Source organism: Monodon monoceros, unplaced genomic scaffold, assembly GCF_005190385.1.
Source record: "Monodon monoceros isolate NGI ecotype Baffin Bay Population unplaced genomic scaffold, NGI_Narwhal_1 Super_Scaffold_4, whole genome shotgun sequence".
In the NCBI taxonomy this organism is placed as follows: Eukaryota; Metazoa; Chordata; class Mammalia; order Artiodactyla; family Monodontidae; genus Monodon; species Monodon monoceros.
The window spans coordinates 24,061,113-24,082,356 of NW_021703781.1; the positions used below are offsets into that span (position 1 = coordinate 24,061,113).

Below are 21,244 nucleotides of genomic sequence, written 5' to 3' on the forward strand. Positions count from 1 at the left end.
ATTTTTTTTTCTTTTAAAGGATAAAATGGAAGTCACAAATGAGTACCGCAATGGCCGAGGGAAAGAAAACACGACTAATGTTTATTTAGCACTGTTATCTTTCAGGCCCTGGAAGATGCGTATGTATTAGGTGATTTACATGTGTATTACTATATCCCTTAGCCATGAGAGACATTTTACTTTTTCCATTTTACTGATAAGGAGACTGAAGCTTAAAGAGATTGTTGCTTGCCCCAGGACACAGAACTAGTAATAACAGAGCAAGGTAAGATTCATTCGAAAGCCCCAGTTCTTTTCCCACCACTCTATGTTACCTTCCAGGATGGGCCCTCCGTCTCAGTTTTCCAGACATAAAAATGGGCGATGTTTCAAAATTCATTGACAAATTAGTTTGGAGTTATTTTTCCATAGGGACAGTGTTACAAACGATATGTTATATACCAGGCTTATCTGCAAAAGCTGCAATGTAATTGAAATCCTTCACATTTGTGAACTAAATCTGTTAAGAAAAAAATGCATTTGCTAAAAGAAAGTGCGTCTAGCTATTAAAGTAGAAAAACAAGAAAAATAGTGTATTTTAAGTTCTGTGGAATGTTTGAGAAAAGCAGATTTGGTTAGAGGGCAGTGAGGAAGATAACAGACTGTTTTGATGCTGATGGGGCCTCTGGGATACTTAAGGGACTAAACATTTATATAGCACAGAGACATCCTGCATTTGATAACACCTTAATAGTGTACAAACACATTCGTATGCATTGTTTCCTTATAATCATGTATGAGACAGGACAGATGGTAGAGTTGACCTAATTTCTCTTAGCAATATTTAGCTTTCTTTTTTTTTTTAAGTTTTTAATCCACGATTTTTGTTTAATGGCCTTTGGGAGCCCAGCTAGTCACCTTAATAGAGCCATAGAGGATTAGTTTATAGGTATGCTGAAGAAATAATGAAAAGAATGGAAGATCTTTCTGAGTTGATTGTGGGAGAAAGTGGGTGATGGGGAGAAGTTTCCTGTGCTGATGATTTGCTTGCTTGTTAAATTGGTGGCCACCCAGAGCACAGGTGTTTGTGGTTGTGTCTACAGAAGAATCCTGAGTTGAGAGAGAGAATAAAGTATTTGCAAATTGGAAGCCTGCCCACAGTATCTTCATAAATAGGGATCTGGTGAGCAGGGCTTCTCTGCTAACATTAATCTAGCCTTAATTGATACACTCAATCTCCTGTTGTGTTAGAAAAAGCAGCTGCTGCCAAGGCAGCTTAACACTAGTTGTAAGGAAAGTATGTTGCATCAAATGAGCTTGCTTGACATTAGAACTTGCCACCCATGTAGTTCACCTGCTCTTTAACCCATTTAATTGTGTTCTTATTGATGCACATTTAAGTTTTTGGCAGTTGGTCAAAATTTGAAGCTTTTAGGCACTGGTGGTGTCTCACTTTATAGATTGTTGCGTACCAAGAATATTGTTAGTACATTTTAGAAATTTAGCATATATTTTTCTGATTATGAAGGCATTGCATACTCAGTTTTTAAAAAATCTGGAAAGTTGGAGAAGGATTAAGAAGGAAATAAAAATCATCTGAAGGTCTACTCTCCATGTTGTAATTCCTTCCAGTCTTTTTTTTTTTTGATGTGGCTATATATTGGGGAGAGAGTGGGATGTTTCATTATTAGTGAAATAGCTGAGGCATAAGTAAAATTTTACATGACACTCATGATATTGCAGAGCTTGCCTCCTGTACTGTGCTAATTAAGAACGGAATCTTTTTGCTAAATCAGGTGGCACAAACTCAAATACCTGCAGGGTCAAATAGGTAATGAGTGAATCAGGTGGGTTATAGGGCACCAGGGAGTGGTAGGGACTGTGGTAAATTGAAAAATGCAGGCCCTGATTGAAGAAAACTGCTATCTTCATCTTATTGTTGCCATATGGAAACAGGGCCTAGTGTTACCAGATCTTCCTGATAGTCAATAAAATCTGGAAATCTCTATTTCTTTCAATGTGAAATTTCCCATTTAAAAAGAACACTGAGCAGGTCAAACAAAATAGGTCTGTGGGTTGCACTTGACCCATACACTCTCATTTTGTCATTCCTGACATAAATACTTCTCAGTCTTTCTCATAGTTCTCACAAGAGGAGTACTTTTAGAAAATATTTAGAGAGGAGCTGGATAAGGATTTTCTAAGAGTGGCTTTCCTGGCCTAGATCACCATTTCCCTAAGTATATCCTACAAATTCTAATTCTGCCATAGGTTAGTAGTTGTTAGAAAAGAATTCTTGGTCAAATGAATTTGGAAAATAATGGATTAAACAAAATTAAACTGATTTCTTGTCTGAAGGTTATCTTAGATCCTTAAATATACTAATATGCCTTGTAAATTCCTAAGAAGAGCATATAGCCCATAGACTCTACAGTTACAGTTATCTCCGTATCTCCACTTATTTCTCCCACTACCCCCTTTGCCTCTTGAGGAAGAGGTGGCTTTCTTTCTGGTAAAGGCTGATCTCTACCTACTCTTCACATTCTATCCCTGCCTCTTCAGAGACCTTGCTTCATAATCAGGGTCTTGTTTCCTGCCTCCCTTCTTTCACCCTATCAACATGCTCAATTTTCTCCTATTTAAACAAAATAATAGCCCTTTCCTTACACCATACACAAAAATTAACACCAAATAGATCATGGACCTAAATGTAAGAGCTAAAATTATAGAATTTTTAAAAAACAAAGGAATAAATCTTCGTGACCTTGGTTAGGCAAAACCTAAGATATTGTATCAAAAGCACAAGCAACAAAAGAAAAAAATAGATAAATTGAACTTCATCAAAATTAAAAACTTTTGTGTTGCAAAAGGCACTATCAAGAAAACAAAAAGACAACTCACAGACTGGGAGAAAGTATTTGCAAAAGACACATCACTTAATTAAAATATGAGTAAATGGTTTATTTATTTATTTATTTATTGGCTGCACTGCTTGGCTTGTGGGATCTTAGTTCCCCTCCCTTGGCAGTGAAAGCGCAGAGTCCTGACCACTGGACCTCCAGGGAATTCCCCTGAGTTAAGGGTTTAAATAGACATTTTTCCAAAGAAGATATACACATAGTCAATAAGCGCATATAAAGATATTCAACATGATTAGCCATTAGGAACATGCAAATCAAAACCACAGTGAGACACCACTGCACTAGAATCGTTATAGTAATAAGAAAGGCAGATAATAACAAGTATTGCCAAGGATGTGGAGAAATTTGAACCCTCGTACATTGCCTGTGGGAATGTTAAATGGTACAGCCTCTTTGGAAAACAGTCTAGCTATTTGTCAAGTGGTTAAACATAGAGTTACCATATGATCTAGCAATTCTACATCTAGGTATATGCTCAAGAGAAATGAAAACATATGTCTACACAAAAACATTTACACTTATGTTCATAGTAGCATTATTCAAAATAGCTAAAAAGTGGAAATAATCCAGATGTCCATCAGCTGATGAATGATAAACAAAATGTAGCATAACCATACAATGGCATATTATTTGGCAATAAAAGGCAATGAAGTACTGATGCATGCTACAACATGAAAGAAACCATTCATTAAAGACCGCATATTGTATGATTTCATTTACATCAAATATCTAGAATAGACAAATCTATAGAGACAAAGTAGATTAGTGGTTGCCTAAGGCTGGATGGAGGTGGGGAAAGGCTGGGGATAAATGAAGGGGGTGGCTGCTAATGAGTTTCTTTTTGGGGTGATGAAAGAGTTCAAAAATTGATTGTGGTGATGGTTGTATAACTCTGTGAATGTACTAGAAACCTCTCTAGCAGTTGACACTGTTTTTCACTTTCTTGAAACTCTATTCCTTTGGCTTTCATGACACACAGTTCTACCATTCCCCCTGCCCCGCTCAGACATTCCCTTCTCAGCTCTTTTCATCCGCTGGTTCTTCCACCAGCCGCAATCTATTCTTCAGCCCAGGCAAGTAAACGGAGGAACCGTCTCTATGATTCCTCCTCTAACATTTCCTTATCTCCATCTGAACATCCCATACCTTCTGATTAGTTTCTTTCTCAGAGCTGGCTTTCTTCCTCCATTGCATGTATTACCAAGTCACTTGCGTCAGGAGTCTGGGTGTCTCCATTACCCTCTATGTGGACTGAGTGTCATGTAAATGGATTTCTTACATCTACCCTCATATCCATCCATACTGCTGCTGCTTTAGTTCATCTTTCACTAAGACTCTAAGCTCCATGAAGTCAGGGGCCATGTGTATTTTTTTCATCACTGTCTTAATACTTAGCACTGGTGTGTTATATAAATATTTGATTGAATAAATGAACTAACAAGTGAACTTGTATTCCTAGTTTTCTTCCCTCTGTTTCATTCTTGCTGCTGAGTTTATCTTGTTGAAATGTAAACCTAAGAATGTCTTTTGCTTAGAACCATGAAATAATTTCCCACTGCTTAGAGAGTAAAGTCTAAGCACGCTGCACACAGGGCCCTCCCTGATGTGGCATCTTTCTGCTTCTTCAACTTCCTATTCTCTATACCTCTTCTCCACCCAATACCCTGTGTTCCAGCCAGGTGGGTTTGTGCTCCCTGAACTGGCCATACTTTCACATATGCTTCTCCACTATTGGAAACCTCTCGTTTTTTCCCCAAGTCCCATTATTCCTGGAGAACTCTTATCAGCCTTCCTAGAGTTTCTTTTCCCCTGTGAAACTTGGATATAACTCTTGTTAGAGCATTACCCTGTGTTACAATGATTTATTTAAGCATTTGTCCTGTCTGTGAAGGGCGAGGCCTGAGTCTCACTTATTTTTTGTATTCCCATCACACACAGTTTTGTACATAGTGCCTACCACATGGGAAGTTCTCAATAAGTGTTTGATTAAATGAATGAGTGAGTTGGAAATCAGAATAGCTTAGAGAGTCCTGGTTTTTCTGGTATATATGGCTTTTTTAAACACTTGGCTCTGGTGTGTCCTCTGTGAATGATACAAAAGGTACCAGTGAGGGGGTGGATAGATCACAAGTCCATCACCAAGCACTGCAGGAAAACAACCAAAAGTGTTGCTGATGTTGGGTCACATACATTATTATTTTCCTTGTATGACCCACATGTGGTACTGGACACAGCTGCCTATCAGAATGGCTGTTCAGTATAATAGATTGATACTTATGCCATAAGAAACACTGATTTGAGCCAAACTCATAGGCAGATGGATGCACACTCCCTTGTCTGGTCATAATCAGTTGGTCGGTCAGTTGATCTCATAGCTTGGCTTGGCCTACTGTAATTTTAAGTTAGGCTTACATTTTCATCATTTGTATCTTCTTGTCTAAATACATTAGCAACTTCTGTTGATTACCATCTCCCTGCCACCTTTTTAACATAATGTTCTATAGTTACCACTTATACTCTACAAATCGCTAACACAAGTCCTCCCTGCTGTGTTTTGTCTTCCTGTTTTCTTATACGTGGTCTAGCTAAGGGAGACACCTACATTAACATATTTTTTAGTCTGGGTAGTGACTTGAACCAGCCAAGCTTTTTTTTTTTTGCTGGAAAGAAACCAAGTCTCTCTACTGAACTACTGAACCAAATCGAGTAGATTGTGATAAAAGGAGTAATAACAACAGCAGAAGACAAAAGGCCTCTCACATAGAATTTTGAACTAAAGTCATGTAGTGAACAAAAGATATTTAAATTAACTACGGAACAAAGTAAGAGCTCTTCAAAAGAAACATCTTCCTGCAAAGCCCCCTAAAAATGCCCCCAGGCCTTTTACTCATTCACTACCATTATTTCAGTTGTATGTCTAAGGATGCTTTATTTCTTATCTCATTCTCTTCCCACCACCTAGCGGACACATAGTTGGCACTTACTGCCTGTTTATTGAATTGAATGGAATTGGGCCTCAGGAGTTAGATGCAATTCTCTGAAGAAGAAAATAGAAGATATAATTTTAGCAGTGAATAGAACCAACAAATCTGAGTTTCAGCAATGGAATAAAGTTTGGAAGCAATAAAATGTATTTACTGTAAAGTTAGATTACTTTGAAAGGGTTGTTGTTAAATGCTGGCCTGGAAAAGCTGCTGAGAACTTAAGACTATAACTAAGACCTATTTGTCATTCTTTTCTCTGCGTTTTTTTTTTTTTTTTTAAGCCCTTTAACATATAGGTCTTTTTTTCAGAGGGAATAAGACTTATTTTAAGGTTAAAAAAATCAGGCATCAACTTTAGTTTAATCTCATACTCATAAAACATACAGATAAAATGTGTAGCAAGTGAGAGCTTTTAAATTTTGTATTTATTAATCGTTTTATACCTTGTTCTTCAAAAGAATTTGAGGTAGAAAATGAGGACTTAAGGTAGAAAATATAAATTTAAAAGTAAGTTTTCTTCATCAGAGAGCTAAAAGGGAGTTTGGCCAACACACAGTAGACGAGTAAGAAGACCTGCAATGAGATCATGTAGTATAGAAGAAATAAATGAGTAATCAAATGATTTATTTGAGGTTACATAGCTGTTTATTAGCTAAGCTGGAACTAGAAATCAAGTCACCAAATTCCCATACATGTGCTCTTAACATGTATGTAGCAAAAACATTTGGCTTAACTAGCCAAGAATTTTGATGACCTGGTGCTGCACAGGTTCGAGAAGCATTTGTCAAGTTGATCACTTCCCGCTTGTTTGCAAAGTTGTGGCCTGTACTAGGAAATCATATGCTTCCCCATACTAAGGTTGACCTCCAGGAATAATGTTTTTCCACAAGCCGTGAAGATTCCTGCTAGTTAACAAAGAGCATTTTGTGAATCCCTTTCTGAATTGCTCTACTCTTTTTATTTGGAAAAGATGGCTGCTGTAGAAACTTTTTGTTTTGATAGTGTGGGGAGAGCGAAGGAAAGCGCATTTCCTGTCATCTGGTCCAGCTCTCCTCAATAGGTTTTGCCAGCTAGAAGATGCCTTTCTGGTCCTGCATATCCTTAGAAACTGGCTTCTTTGGAAGTTCTTGACTTGATACTTGATACAGCGATAGAACACTGAATTGAAAAGATCTAGATCTAGAACAAAGGATGACAGCCTTTGAATAAATGGGCAGGTTAAGTTACATAATCCTCTCTGCCTTCCCTTGGCACACAAAGCCCTTCCCAGGCTGACTCCAGCTTTCCTTTCTAGCCTCATTTCCTTTGCTGAAGGCACACCAGCCTGTTTTTCTTGTCTAGTCAACCGTGTGCTCAAACACATTTGAGGCTTGGACTGTGCTCTTCTTTGTGCTTGGGCTGTCTGATCCCTCTCTCCTCCATGTGGCAACTGCTGTCTCTCTAGGCCCAGCTCCCTTCTTCTCTGAAGACACCACGTAGCAAAGGTAAAAATCAAGGTTAATCTAGCAGCCATGTGAAGAGTGAATTAGAAGAAGGAAGTTTGGAGGCAGGAAGACCAGTTTTAGGAGACAGTGCAAGTCCCATAGACCTGAGCTGTCCAGTAGTGTAGCACGTGTGGAATTTAAATTCAAATTAAATGAAAGAAGACAACCTGAAAAGGCTATATATTGTATGATTCTAACTATATGACGTTCAGGAAAAGGTAAAACTATGGAGACAGTAAAAAGATCAGTGGTTTTCAGAGGTTTGGGGTGGAGGGATGAATAGGCAGAGCACAGGATTTTTAGGGCAAAACCCTGTGTCATACCATGATCATGGATACCTGTCATTATACATGTGTCCAAACCCATAGAATGTGCAACACCAAGAGTGGAATGTAATGTAAACTATGAATTTGGGAGTGATTATGATGTGTCAATGGTAGGTTCATCAGTTGTAACAAATGTACCACTCTGGTGGGGGGCATTGATAATGGGGGAGGCTATTGGTATGGGGTCAGGGAGTATATGGGAAATCTCTGTATCTTCTCAATTTTGCTGTAAACCTAAAATGGCTGTTTAAAAAATAGTGTTAATAAAAAAGATTAAAATTAATTAAAATTTTGCTGTAAACCTAAAATGGCTGTTTAAAAAATAGTGTTAATAAAAAAGATTAAAATTAATTAAAATTACATAAAAGTAATAATTCAGTTCTTCAGTTGCACTAGCCATATTTCAAGTGCTTAGTAGCCACAAGTGGCTAATGGCTACTGTATTGGATAGCACAAATTAAATAGAACATTTCCATCATAACAGAAAGTTCTGTTGGACAGCATTGCCAAAAATCAATTCTCCAGGTAAAAATGGCATTCATTCTACATAGTCACGTTTTATGTGTTATGCCTTAAAAACAGGACCATTCATTGTGTGTAACCTAATTATAGGCTGAGTGTATTGAAGATCAAAGTGACTGTGGATACTATCACTGCAGTTATGAATGCAGCTTAGAATAATAAATCAGATTTAGTTCACATCACTTAAATACTTAAAAATAGTTTTAAAATAAGTAGCCCTTGGGCTTCCCTGGTGGCGCAGTGGTTGAGAGTCCGCCTGCCGATGCAGGGGACACGGGTTCGTGCCCCGGTGCGGGAAGATCCCACATGCCGCGGAGCGGCTGGGCCCGTGAGCCATGGCCGCTGAGCCTGCGCATCTGGAGCCTGTGCTCTGCGACGGGAGAGGCCACAACAGTGAGAGGCCCGCGTACCGCAAAAAAAAAAAAAAAAAAAAAAAGTAGCCCTTGAGTATGTTTTTATTTTCTATTTCTGTTTCCTCACCAACCCCCTACCTTTACAAAAGAGACCTAAAATAGTTAAATAGAATTCATTCTTTAGTAATTACCTCTACTGGGGTCAGAATAGTTGCTATTGAAAAACTCTTTCAGTGGTTTTGCCTGGTTTACTCATGATTGTTTTATCCTTTCATGTTAAATCTTTGCTATACATCAGCCTTTTAGCATTGCTGCTTTTGAAGACATTTTACTTAATTGACCTACGTGTTATTTTAAATTTTTCTTTCTGTCAGTCCACCCCCCAACCCCTACTTCACCCATTTCAAGAGCAAGTCCCATTAGCTCTTCCTCCAAAAGAACTAATTCTCCATGTCCACTTTTGCGTCTTATTTTAAGTCACTACCATCATTCCCCTGGACAACTACAGTAGCTTCCTAACTGGTCACTCTGCTTCTCCTTGCTTGCTAAGATCACTTCTCCTTATAACAGGCAAAATGACCTTTTAAAAAAAAATTCATGTCAGTCTCTTGTTTAGCACTCCTGCTTCCTGTTGTACTTAGGAAAGATTCCAAACACCTTAACTTGGCCTAAAAGGCTCTTTTGTGATATGACCATTGCCTTCTTACCCAACCTCATCACCACACCTAACCCCCTCACTGAGCTTCAGCCACTCTGGCCTCCTTAAGGCTCTTTTAGTACACCCAAACTTTCCTGCCCTTGGGCCTTTTTCTTGCTTCTCCCTCTTGATTGTTCTTTCCCAGCTCTTGCATGAGTAGTTCCTTTTCAGCTTCAGAATCTCAGCTCCAATGTTACTTCTTTGTCCACTGTTTTTTTTAATTGGATTGTTTGTTTTATCACTATTGAGTTTTTAAAAAAATTATTTAATTTATTTTTATCTTTGGCTACATCGCGTCTTCGTTGCTGTGCAACAGGCTTTTTCTAGTTGTGGTGAGCGGGGACTACTCTTTGTTGCAGTGGGTGGGCTTCTCATTGTGGTGGCTTCTCTTGTTGCGGAGCATGGGCTCTAGGCTTACGGGCTTCAGTAGTTGTGGCACATGGGCTCAGTAGTTGTGGCACATGGGCTCAGTAGTTGTGGCTCATGGGCTCTAGAGCGCAGGCTCAGTAGTTGTGGCTCACGGGCTTAGTTGCTCCACGGCATGTGGGATCTTCCCGGACCAGGGCTCAAACTCGTGTCCCCTGCACTGACAAGTGGATTCTTAACCATTGCGCCACTAGGGAAGCCCTGTCCACACTTTTTAAAGTAGGCCCCCTCTACTCCTACCCCATACTCTATAGCATCATCTTTACTATTACCTGGAATGATTTTGTTTATTTATTTATTTATTTACTTGTGTGCTCTCTCTCTGTCTACTCCCACTGGAATATAACTTCCATGAGGGAAGGAAACTTATTTTTACGCCCGTTCTGTCTAAAGTACCTGGAACAGTGACTGGCACATGTAGTTGCATTCAATAAATGTTTAATAACACTGAATAACTGAATACTTTCTAAAGGAGATATAAGGGGAACTCTTCCCCACTCGCCTGGCTTGCACACTCTCTCTCTCTTTCTCTCTACCCCTGTCTCTCTTTGGCTCTCTCTATATATGTACATGTGGTGTGTAAAATAAAAGGAATTGCCGTTGCTCTAAGTGTGAATATCCTTGTAGACCCTTTATGCTTAGTATGAACGAGTGACTGTTGCTGCACTTCATCTTTTCCTTCATGAAGTCATGGCCCACAGCTTTTTGAATGGCTGATTTTTGTTAGAAACTATGGTGAACAATACATCTGGAAATATTCTGTCATGTTTTGATCTGAGAAACTCTAGAGAACCAGCTGCTGATTTGAAAGGGTTTTATTATGATACAGACAGTCCATTGTCTACAAAAGCACTGGCTATTACACAGTGGTATATGTGTCTTGCTTTTTTCTGAGCTATTAACTTTAGAGAAAAAACTTGTATTTATTAACTCATGCCTGACTGGTATTCCCTGAGAATAGTTTATTGTGTTATTTGCTTTAGCTGCTTTACCGTGCATTTAGGAATTTTTTAAACTCGTTTTTCTTCTTCAAACTCAATAAAAGTTAAACGGTTAAATAATAGGATTGTGATACTTTCCATTCTGGGTTTTAAAAATTTCACAGATTTCTGCATTAAAATGTGGTTTATATTTATGATTTAATATTCCTAAATAGCTTTATATTGATAAAAGGGTGAATTTCACTATTCCTTATATTAAGGTTTGCTTCTTTTAGAGTGCTTTGTAATACATGATATAGTTAAAGAAAAATTGACATCCAAGCCCTACATAGGAATGATTTTAAAGAAAGTGAGTATGTATACCATTTGTGGTATAATAAATACATGTGCACATGCACACAATCCAGTTAGTGTGGCAGTATTTTGATATGTTTTTAAAATTTTTTGCCGTTACTTTTGGGGAAGATTTATATAAAATGATAGATAATTAATAAAATTTTTAGGTAGGAAATAATTACACTTAAGTAACCAAGAGTAACGTTTTAATGTTACATTTTAAATTACAAAAATTATATATACACATTTCAGAAAATTAGAAAACAGGAAATACAGATACAAATTAACTCAAAATTTTGCAAGCATTAATAAATACATTTTGTTTTATATTCTTTCAGTATTTTGCCTTGTACATAATGAGTTTTGGGTTTGTTGTAATCATAGTGTATTTATTATTTTTTATTCCTCCTTTTAAACGAAGTATAATGTCATAAACATTTTCCCATAGTGCTGAGTCTTTATAACCATTGTTTTAATGGCCCTGTAGTACTAAGTCTAAAGATATATCTTAATTTACTTAACTGTTCCTCATTGTTGGTAAGTTATTTTGAAAATGTTTTTGCTTTTTTAACTAACATGATAGTGAATATTTTTGTAAATATTGTGATTACCACACTTGGTATTATTGCTTATAGGGTGTATTCTCATAAGTGGAATTCCTAGATAGGATGTTTTTGTCTGTTAATACATACTAGCAAATGATTTTCCAAAGAGAATATACCAGTTTACATTGCTACCAGCAGGGTGTAAAACTATTCCATTGCAACATTTAGCATTATATATTATTTCTTTTTAAGGTGCTCTATGATTAGGGAAAACATCATGTTGATTACTAGTTAAGTTGTGTACTTTCATATGTTTGGTTTCTAGTTTCAGAGTTATTGTTTCACATATTTTTCCAGTTCCAGTAACGTCAATTTTTTTCTGAATAGACATTTTAGCTTACCTAACTGGATTCATGTACTTCATGTACTCTTTCAGAGATGTAGCAGTTTGTCATTAAACATAAATACACACAAACATATATATTCTCAATGATGAATTTTTTTTTTCTCACTGTGCTCAATGATGCCTTCAAATTAATTACTCTGGAACAGGGTTAATACATTATGTTTGCACTCTATATTGTTATCCAAGTGTATTATGGAAGCATATGTGGGAGCAATCTTGATAATTTCAAAAAATCCAGAAATTTTCTTCAAATCTATCATTTTCAATGATAATGTGTAATGTATGTGTTTCAAATATGTTTAAATAATAGTTTTAAAAGTCTGAGAATTTAAATTTGAATTGTGAATCGTTTTTCCCTGTAGGTTGGAAAAGAGACTGTTCAAACCACTGAGGATCAGATTTTGAAGAGAGATATGCCACCAGCATTTATTAAGTAAGTAATTAAAACATTCTTCTATTGCTAAGCAGAATAATCCTCTTGTTAGGAAAGGAAAAATACTGACTGTAGGAGCAATTTTATTTTTTTTTAATATAAAGCTCTGTTTACAGTTGAAATTTTAATTTTTCATTTTTCAGCAGTCAAATTTCCTACTGTTGATTTTATTCATTGGTGTTAGGCATTTTTGACATAATTTTTAATCAAACTATGACTTCTGAATTTTGTTTTTCAGAATGGAAAGGATTCAGAAACATTCTGACCTTAGCATGCATGAGTCTGGATTGTGTACTAAATACCTTTGCTTGGAGATAACAGTGGATACAAACTTAAAAAAAAAATGTGTTTTGTCACATATTTCAGTAGCGTTTTAAATTTAAGTTATATTTACATACACTTAATACTCCTACAAATAATTGCTGGACATTTTGGCCTATCCTATGTAAAGTAAGCAGAGATACTAACTTTTGATTAGTTAAAGCTTCTCAGGTTCTTGATTATGTTGTCTTTGATTAATGACTTTGTTTTTTATGGCAGTCACGTCCTAATTAAAAGTAAAGCCTGATGCATAAGACAAAAAAAAAAAAGTAAAACCTCTACAAATCAATAAGAAAGAGATAAGTCTATTCAGTTTTAAAAAACAAGGGCAAAGAATTTGAATAGGCACTTCAAAAGAGAGGAAATCCAAATGGCCAGCAAACCTGTGAGAAGGTGCTCTATCTCAGTAGTCATCAGAGAACTGCAAATTGTTCTATTATAAGCTCCTAAATTAAGAAGTCTGATAATATCAGTTGTTGGTGTGGATGTGGAGCAATTGGGACACTGCTGCTGGGAATGTAAATTGGTGCAGCCACGTTGGGAAACAGTTGGGCATTAGTAAAGTGGAAAATAGGCAATTTCTCTGCCTCCCAGTATGTTCCCTAAAGAAACTTATGCCCGTGTACACTAGGATCCATATACAAAAATACTGATATCAACATTGTTCATGATGATACCACTGGTCTATCTACAGTAGAATGGATAAAAATGATCATGGTATAGTCAATCAATTGGAATATTAATCAGTAATAAAAAGGAATGAGAATATTTCATTTTAAAATGGTTAATTTTATGAATTAAAAAAAGAATGAATGAATCTGAAAAATAATTAAGGGAAGTGAATGATAGAGATATAGATATATAGGTAGGTTCCATTTATTTAAAGTTCAAAAACAAATAAACTGTTGTTTAGGGATGCCTATTTATAAGGTAAAAAGATAAAGACGAATAAGGAAATAATGAACACAGAAGTCTGCATAGTGGTACTCTGGGAGGAAGGATGAGGGCTGTACTCAGGGAGAGGCATGCAGGGGCTTCTAAAGTGGTAATAATGTTCTATTTCTTGATTTAACTGTTCAGTTACATGAGTGGTTGTTTTATAATCACTCATTATATTATATATATGTTTTGTGCAATTTTCTGTATGTATGTTATATATCACAATTTAAAATAAAGCAAAAAGTGTTCCTTTATTTTTATCCTCCTTATGGTCTATTATTTTCATTGAACAGATGAGAATTTCACCCATATTGGTATCTTCTTATTTCTAACTTACTTTAGTGGGTGCTTCTACAGAACTGTTTCTGTTAATTCTGCAAAATGTTCATGTGTCAGGAAGTAAGGTACCAGAAGCATCTGTTTTTTGCAGAGTCTGTTTTGTGGGAGTCTCTTTTTAAACTTGCCCTCTTTGGACTTGGTGGCATCCTGGGTTTCTTCCAGCTCTAACCAGTATGAGCCTACTTTATTTATGTGCCATTTCATCAGCATGGTAATATTAAGGGTCCTATGCTGTCAGTTAAACATAGTGTAATTAAACTTGCATTTACTGTACATTAAAAACACAGCTCTAGCTTGTACCTGTTTGCCCCTCACCCCCTGGAAGGTACAGAGCATGGGGAGATAGTGTATAGGGAGATTCAATATCAGGGAAGTATGTATATGTATAGTTGATTCACTTTGGTATAAAGCAGAAACTAACACACCATTGTAAAGCAATTATACTCCAATAAAGATGTTAAAAAAAAAATATCGGGGAAGTTGGACTTGATGACCCTATAAAAAGTTCCTTTTAACCCTTCACATTCAAGCCTATGAATATCATTTGACTGTTAAATGAATTTCTTCAGGAAACTCATTTCTGCTTATTCCCAGAAATATACCTTTGAAATATGCTATGTGCTCTCTCACAGGCTTCCTTGGGGACTTAGAAAAATTAAGGAGTACCCTAGTTGTGATGATATTTTCAGAAAAGTGGGTAACTTTAAAACAAAACAAAACCTCATTGATCACCCTTGGTGGTAACTAGGACACCAGCCCCTTACTCTGGTAATGGGAAATTTAAAAGAGGCATTTGTCCTATCTTTCCAGAGGTTCCTCAAAAAATTAAAAATAGATATATCACATGATCCAGCAGTTCCACTTCTGGGTATTTATTTATTTTAATTTTACAATTTTATTTATTTTTATTTTTGGCTGTGTTGGGTCTTTGTTGCTGTGCGTGGGTTTTCTCTAGGTGTAGCAAGCGGGGGCTACTCTTTGTTGCGGTGCGTGGGCTTATTGCAGTGGCTTCTCTTGTTGCGGAGCATGGGCTCTAGGTGCGGGGGCTTCAGTATTTGTGTCCCTTGGGCTCCATAGTTGTGGCTTGCGGGCTGTAGAGTGCAGGCTCAGTGGTTGTGGCGCACAGGCTTAGTTGCTCCGTGGCGTGTGGGATCCTCCTGAACCAGGGCTCAAACCTGTGTCCCCTGCATTGGCAGGTGGATTCTTAACCACTGCACCATGAGGGAAATCCCTGGGTATTTATCTTAAGGAAATAAAATCACTTATCTTGAAAAAAATATCTGCACCCCATGTTGATTGCAGCATTATTTACAATAGTCAAGATATGGAAACAACCTAAGTGTCCATCAATGGGTGAATTGGTAAAGGTGTGATATATATATATAATATATTATTCAGCCATAGAGAAGAAGGAAATCCTGCTGTTTGTAACAACATGGATGGACCCTGAGGGCATTATGCTAAGTGAAATAAGTCAGAGAAAGACAAATACTATATGACTTATATGTAGAATATTTAAAAAAATGAATTCATAGGTACAGAGAACAGGTGGGTGGTTGCCAGAGGTGGGGAGGTGGGGGGGTGTGCAAGATGGGGAAGGGAGTCAAAAAGTACAAACTTGCAGTTATAAATAAGTCATGAAGATATAATGTACAGCATGGTGAATATAGTTAATAATACTGTATTATATATTTGAAAGTTGCTGAGAGTAGATCTTTTTTGCAGTACGCGGGCCTCTCACTGCTGTGGCCTCTCCCGTTGCGGAGCACAGGCTCCGGACGCGCAGGGTCAGCGGCCATGGCTCACGGGCCTAGCCGCTCCGAGGCATGTGGGATCTTCCCGGACCGGGGCACGAACCTGTGTCCCCTGCATTGGCAGGCGGACTCTCAACCACTGTGCCACCAGGGAAGGAAAAAAAAAATTGTAACTATCCTTTCTCTCTTGGGCATACTTTATTTCACAGTAACCTAATAGCTCTAGTTGATGGGGGAAATTCTAACCAATAAAAGTGGAATAAATGACAGAATTAGAAAGTCATGATTATGCAATGTTTAATGAAACCACTGATTTAGGTAAGGATCATTAATGGATATGAAACCATTCAGAGGTTTTAACCTTTATCATGCCATTCAGGGAGAACCCTGGTCACCTTGAGGAGTCAGGGAAAAACATTGTGTTATGACCAACTGAAATATTTACTGAGCAGTGTTTAAAAAGTACACGACTTAATATGCCACACTCTGAAATGTTACCTGAAAATAGCCTGGAGTACAAAAACAATATGGCTGTTATTATCAAACAAATTTGGGGGATGAATAAGTATTCTGCAGTTTAAAACATGAGGGCTCTTTATGCTTTTCTTTAGAATGCAAAATGAAGCAAAAAATACTTTACTAGGATGGGGAAGGGACAGAGAGGGAAACAGATGGAAGCAATTAATGACATCCTTGGAACTGTTGAGTAGTACATTCTTTTGGGCTGTTTGGTTGATGTTTGGAAGTTTCCAGGGCATGACAGACTGATGCTTCTGCTGTCTCTACTTTGACAAGGACTTCTAAATAGTGTCTGCTTTGACAACGCTAAAAAATAAGTTTAAAAATTTATTCTTGGATCAATCTCTACTCCTAGAATGTTAGAATGTCAGGGCTAGAGAAAACAGAAGACTGTTGATCTCTAGATGGATTTATACATAAGCAATCTGATGTAGATTTAGAGATTTTTCAGGGAAGGATATGTCATTTTCAGAATTTTTGATATTTTCAGGATTTGGGGGGGCTCTCAAAATCAAATCATAGTCTATTTGTGTGACTGGCAATTAAGGGCATGTTGGAATGTTGGAGAATGGTTTAATATCAGTTAAAGATCATACATTTGGGTTGTAACTGTTGATGAGGGACTCCAATGCTTGGGCAATTCCTTACTGTAAAAGTGAGGGCCATTTTAATATAGAACAAGATTTGCATTGTCACAGGAAGGCTTTCTCTTGGGTGGAGCAAAAGTTATCTGATCCCTGATTGCACTGGCAAATAGAGTTTACAATTTACTAATTTTACCAGATTGCATTAATAGCCACAGTGTTGCACAAGAGGTGTAGGGTTGCGTGATGATTGCCACAGAAACTGCTGTGATCTTTATAGACTTCAGGAGTGCCACGGTCATGCTGTACTGTTAAAATAGTGGTTAGACTCACCCTATAAGAAGTCATTTGTTCCTTTAGAGACTGTCAGCAGGAGATTCAGCTACTGTTCTTTGTGTTTATACTTTGCATCATTGTCATCAATCATTATCATCAGGCAGCTGCAGCAGCTGTAATAGTTATGTGCGATTTATTAATGGGCTAGACACACTAATTGGTTAATAGAATATTTATTGATTGCTTTCTTTGTGTCTAGCATGTGCTACATAGAATAGCAGTTTTTAATCGTCCTTATTATGAATGATCACTTGTAAGATGTATTACAAGTTATTTATTAATAGTAATAAAGTGCCAAAGTTTGCAAATGCTTTATTTAAAAAAAGTAAATTGAGCATATTCAAGATCACATATATAATAACATTCCTCTCATTCCCACTCACTAGGTTTTGTTTTTTTCCTTTTAACTTTTATTGAAATATAATATATTCACTGGCTTTTTATTACGCTTTCTTTAGTGCAGGAGAAATTAGTGGAAATATCGCTGTTGCGGCTGGAAATTGTGCATAATCACAGGTACACCCAAAGGGGTAGGTCATATATTGAGAGTTTTATTCTTCTGTGTATCATGGAGGCACTAAGGTGAACTGCTGCTACAGAGAGATTTTTAAGAAAGTGCTTTAAGAAATTTCAAATTGAAGAGCTGTAAAACAGACTGACTTTATAATAGGAGAGAAGGAGTGCTGTCATTGTAGGTAGGAATAGTAGAAAGAGGCTCATTTAGGATGTTGGACTTGGGAGGACAGATGTAGGGAAAAAGGAAAGTACTGGAAGTGGGGACAGGTATGGGAAGAAAGGAAAATACTCCAGGTGGAATGAGCAGCATGAGTCAGTCATGGGGGCTTTGAGGAGAGGAACAGTCATGGTGCGGGTGGTAGGAACTAAGCTTAGGTAGTTGGGTCAGATGATGAAGCCCTTGAAAGCCAGGCAGAGGAATTTGGAATTGGGTGGTAGGGAAGCTTTGCGCTTCTTGAGCAGTAACTCAAATGACAAGATGAAGGTGGTTTTTCAGGAAGAGTCATAGCCAATACAGGATGAGCAATAGGTGCTAGTGAAGGAGAGTAAGCTGTGTGTCAAACTGACCAGATTCATTTCCTGTCAGCAGGGATTTGCTTCAAGCTGATTTCTTAATAGGTAAAAAATGTTTGTGGCAAACTATTTTCTTAGCCTCGGAAAAACTGCTATTGCAGTATACGGTGGAATTTCATTCTTATTTCTGCAGTGGAGCAGAAATGGATAAGGAAGGCAGTTCTTGGCCCATATCCAGGGGTGTTTAGTATCTGAATGTATCAAAAGGTGTCACTTGTGAGGTGGTCTCGTGGTATGAACTCCTTAAAAAGGGCATAAAGCGCTTTGTCTGTTGGCAGGCAAATAGTTTCATTTTAGAACTGTGAAGTGTTGCCACTCTGTCTCAGTGCTGCTCTGAACAGTCTGCTTGAAATCATCAAAACTTGGATTGATTCACCAGTTTGGACTATTTTTGAAACATATTGTAATGTCTAAGCCTATCAAATAAAAGAATGTTCCTAAAATACTTTGTGAAAGGGTGTATGTAGTGGCAATCTACATGATTGCCATTAATCATATTTCCTAGGAAATTGCCATGTTTTAACCCTTAAACTTTATTAGTTAAGCACAGTTATGGTCTGTATTTGTACAATTTTACCTTGACTGATATTCATGTACAAAGAAGAAATTTGAAAAGGATTTAAACATGCTTACACTTAATATAGATTTCTTTTGACTTAAAGTAGTAGTGTCATGTTTTTAGATCATAAGCCCTCATATTTAGCTTTTTTCTTTGCTTTTGATCTTGAACAATCAGAATAATTTGTGATGAAATTTGAATTTTCAAACACGCTTTTTGGTGAAAGTGGCCAGAATATCTTTTTTTTTTTTTTTTTTGCGGTACACGGGTCTTTCACTGTTGTGGCCTCTCCCGTTGCGGAGCACAGGCTCCGGACGCACAGGCTCAGCGGCCATGGCTCACAGGCCCAGCCGCTCCGCGGCATGTGGGATCTTCCCAGACCCGGGCACGAACCCGTGTCCCCTGCATCGGCAGGCGGACTCTCAACCACTGCGCCACCAGGGAAGCCCTATACTGTGTTTTTTAATGCACCTCGTCTTGCAGATGAGGAAGCTGAGAGTCAGAGAAGCTCACAGTAACTTGTTGAAAGTTACCTAGTACATAAATGGCAGAGGTAAGAGTCAAACCCTAAACTATCCGACACCAGGCTTGTACTCAATCCAGTATGCTAAGACTCTTTCTCACCCTTCTTTGTAAGAATCTCTTCTCATAATGTAATAGTTATTGTGAGGCTTAAATGAGTGAGATAATGTATGTGAAAGTACCTGAAAAAAAAAGATATTTGGTGAAAATTAGCTTTCTTCTTGAGCTTCTCAATCTTTTTTTCTCAGTCATTTTCTCAAAATAAACTCAGTTACTTTTTAAGCTTTTTCATAGAAAAATTTCCTCTCATTTATTGTCTCCTGTAGTAAGACCTTGTTAAAAAAAATCTGATTGCTTGTTTTCATTTAATACTTTTTCTGTATCTGTTGAGATAATCATGCAGTTTTTATCCTTTCCTAGTCTATAAGATGGTCTCTGGTCTACTCCATAAGTATCAACTTTTCTGATGGTGAACCGTCTATGCATTTCTTTCTTTCTTTTTTTTTTTTTTCAGCCACATTACACAGCTTGCAGGATCTTAGTTCCCCGACCAGGGATCGAACCCCGGGCCCTGGCAGTCAAAGCGTCGAGTTCCCCCATCTATGCATTTCTAAGATAAACCCTATGTAGTAGTGATTTAGAAAAGAAAATACAATGCTAAATTCAACTTTAATATTTTAAAAAGATTTTGCTTCTTTGTTCATGAGGGGTCTTGATCTATAATTTTCTTATTTTGTTTCTTATTCTGTTATCAAGGTTATTTTAGTTTCATAAAATAAGATTTCTAGTCTTTAAAACATTTTATATAAGAAAAGGATTGTCTGTCCTTGAAAGTTGGGCAAAACTTGCATCTAAAACTTTCTTGGGTCTGGTGTCCTTTAGAGGAAGAAAGTTGATTACTCTTTCAGATTCCTTTTATTATCTAATTCAGGTTTTAAATTCATTTTGAGTCAACTTTGATAATCTGATACTTTTCTAAGAAATTATGCATTTCCTCTAACCTTTTTTGTTCAGTATTATCTATTTCTGCCTTTTTTTTTTTCTTATCACTCTTATGGGAGATTTATGTTTCATTAGTTTTTTCCCCGAAGATCTATTTCATTAAATTCTGTTCTTAGGTTCATTATTTATTTTGTTAAGTTTATTATTTGAATATCTTATTTTCAATATTTCTATCTTTTAGTATTTCTTGTTTTTAAATAAATATAATATTTTGGACTCTCAATTTTGCTCTGATTACAAGTTTAGAAACAGCTGTGTAGGTACTTTAATAGTTGTTCAGCCCTAAATATTTTGTAATTTTGGTGTGAATTCCTCTTACCCATGTACATTATTTAGTAGTACATTTAAAGATTCTTTTTACTACAGGCATATTTCAGAGATGTTGTGTGTTCAGTTCCAGATTACCATAATATTCGCAATAAAACAAGTCACATGAATTTTTTGGCTTCCCAGTGCATATAAAAGTTTTTTATACTACACTGTAGTCTGTTAAGTGTGCAATAGCATGTGTCTAAAAAAACAATGTACATACCTTAATTTAAAAATATTTTATTGCTAAAAAATGCCAAAACAATCACAGTAATAACATCACAGATCACCACGACAAATATCATAACAATGAAATATTTTGAAATATTGTGAGAATTACCAAAATGTGACACAGAGACATGAAGTGAGCAAATGATGTTGGGAAAACGATGCCTGTAGTCTTGCTCAACACAGGGACCACAAACCTTCTAATCTGTAAAAAACACAGTATCTGCTAAGTGCAGTGAAGTGAAGTGCAATAAAATGAGGTATGCTTATATCTTTTAATTGTTATATTTCTAATTTAATTGCTTTGTGCCTAGAAGTCTTGGTTGGTATGTGATCAATTCTTCGAAATTATTCTGTGACATAATAAGTGGTCAGTGTTGGTAAGTGTAC

The 21,244-nt window shown here is 36.9% G+C and overlaps 1 protein-coding gene across 3 annotated transcripts in view; it reads left to right on the forward strand.

Annotated features, from left to right (window-relative positions):
* VCL (vinculin) overlaps positions 1–21,244 on the forward strand; it is a 99,043-nt gene that overhangs the window by 20,458 nt on the left and 57,341 nt on the right. For all 3 annotated transcript variants that reach the window (XM_029244913.1, XM_029244915.1, XM_029244914.1), the window contains exon 2: positions 12,283–12,353. In XM_029244913.1, the coding sequence (XP_029100746.1) occupies positions 12,283–12,353 (71 nt within the window). The remainder of the gene's footprint in view (positions 1–12,282; positions 12,354–21,244) is intronic.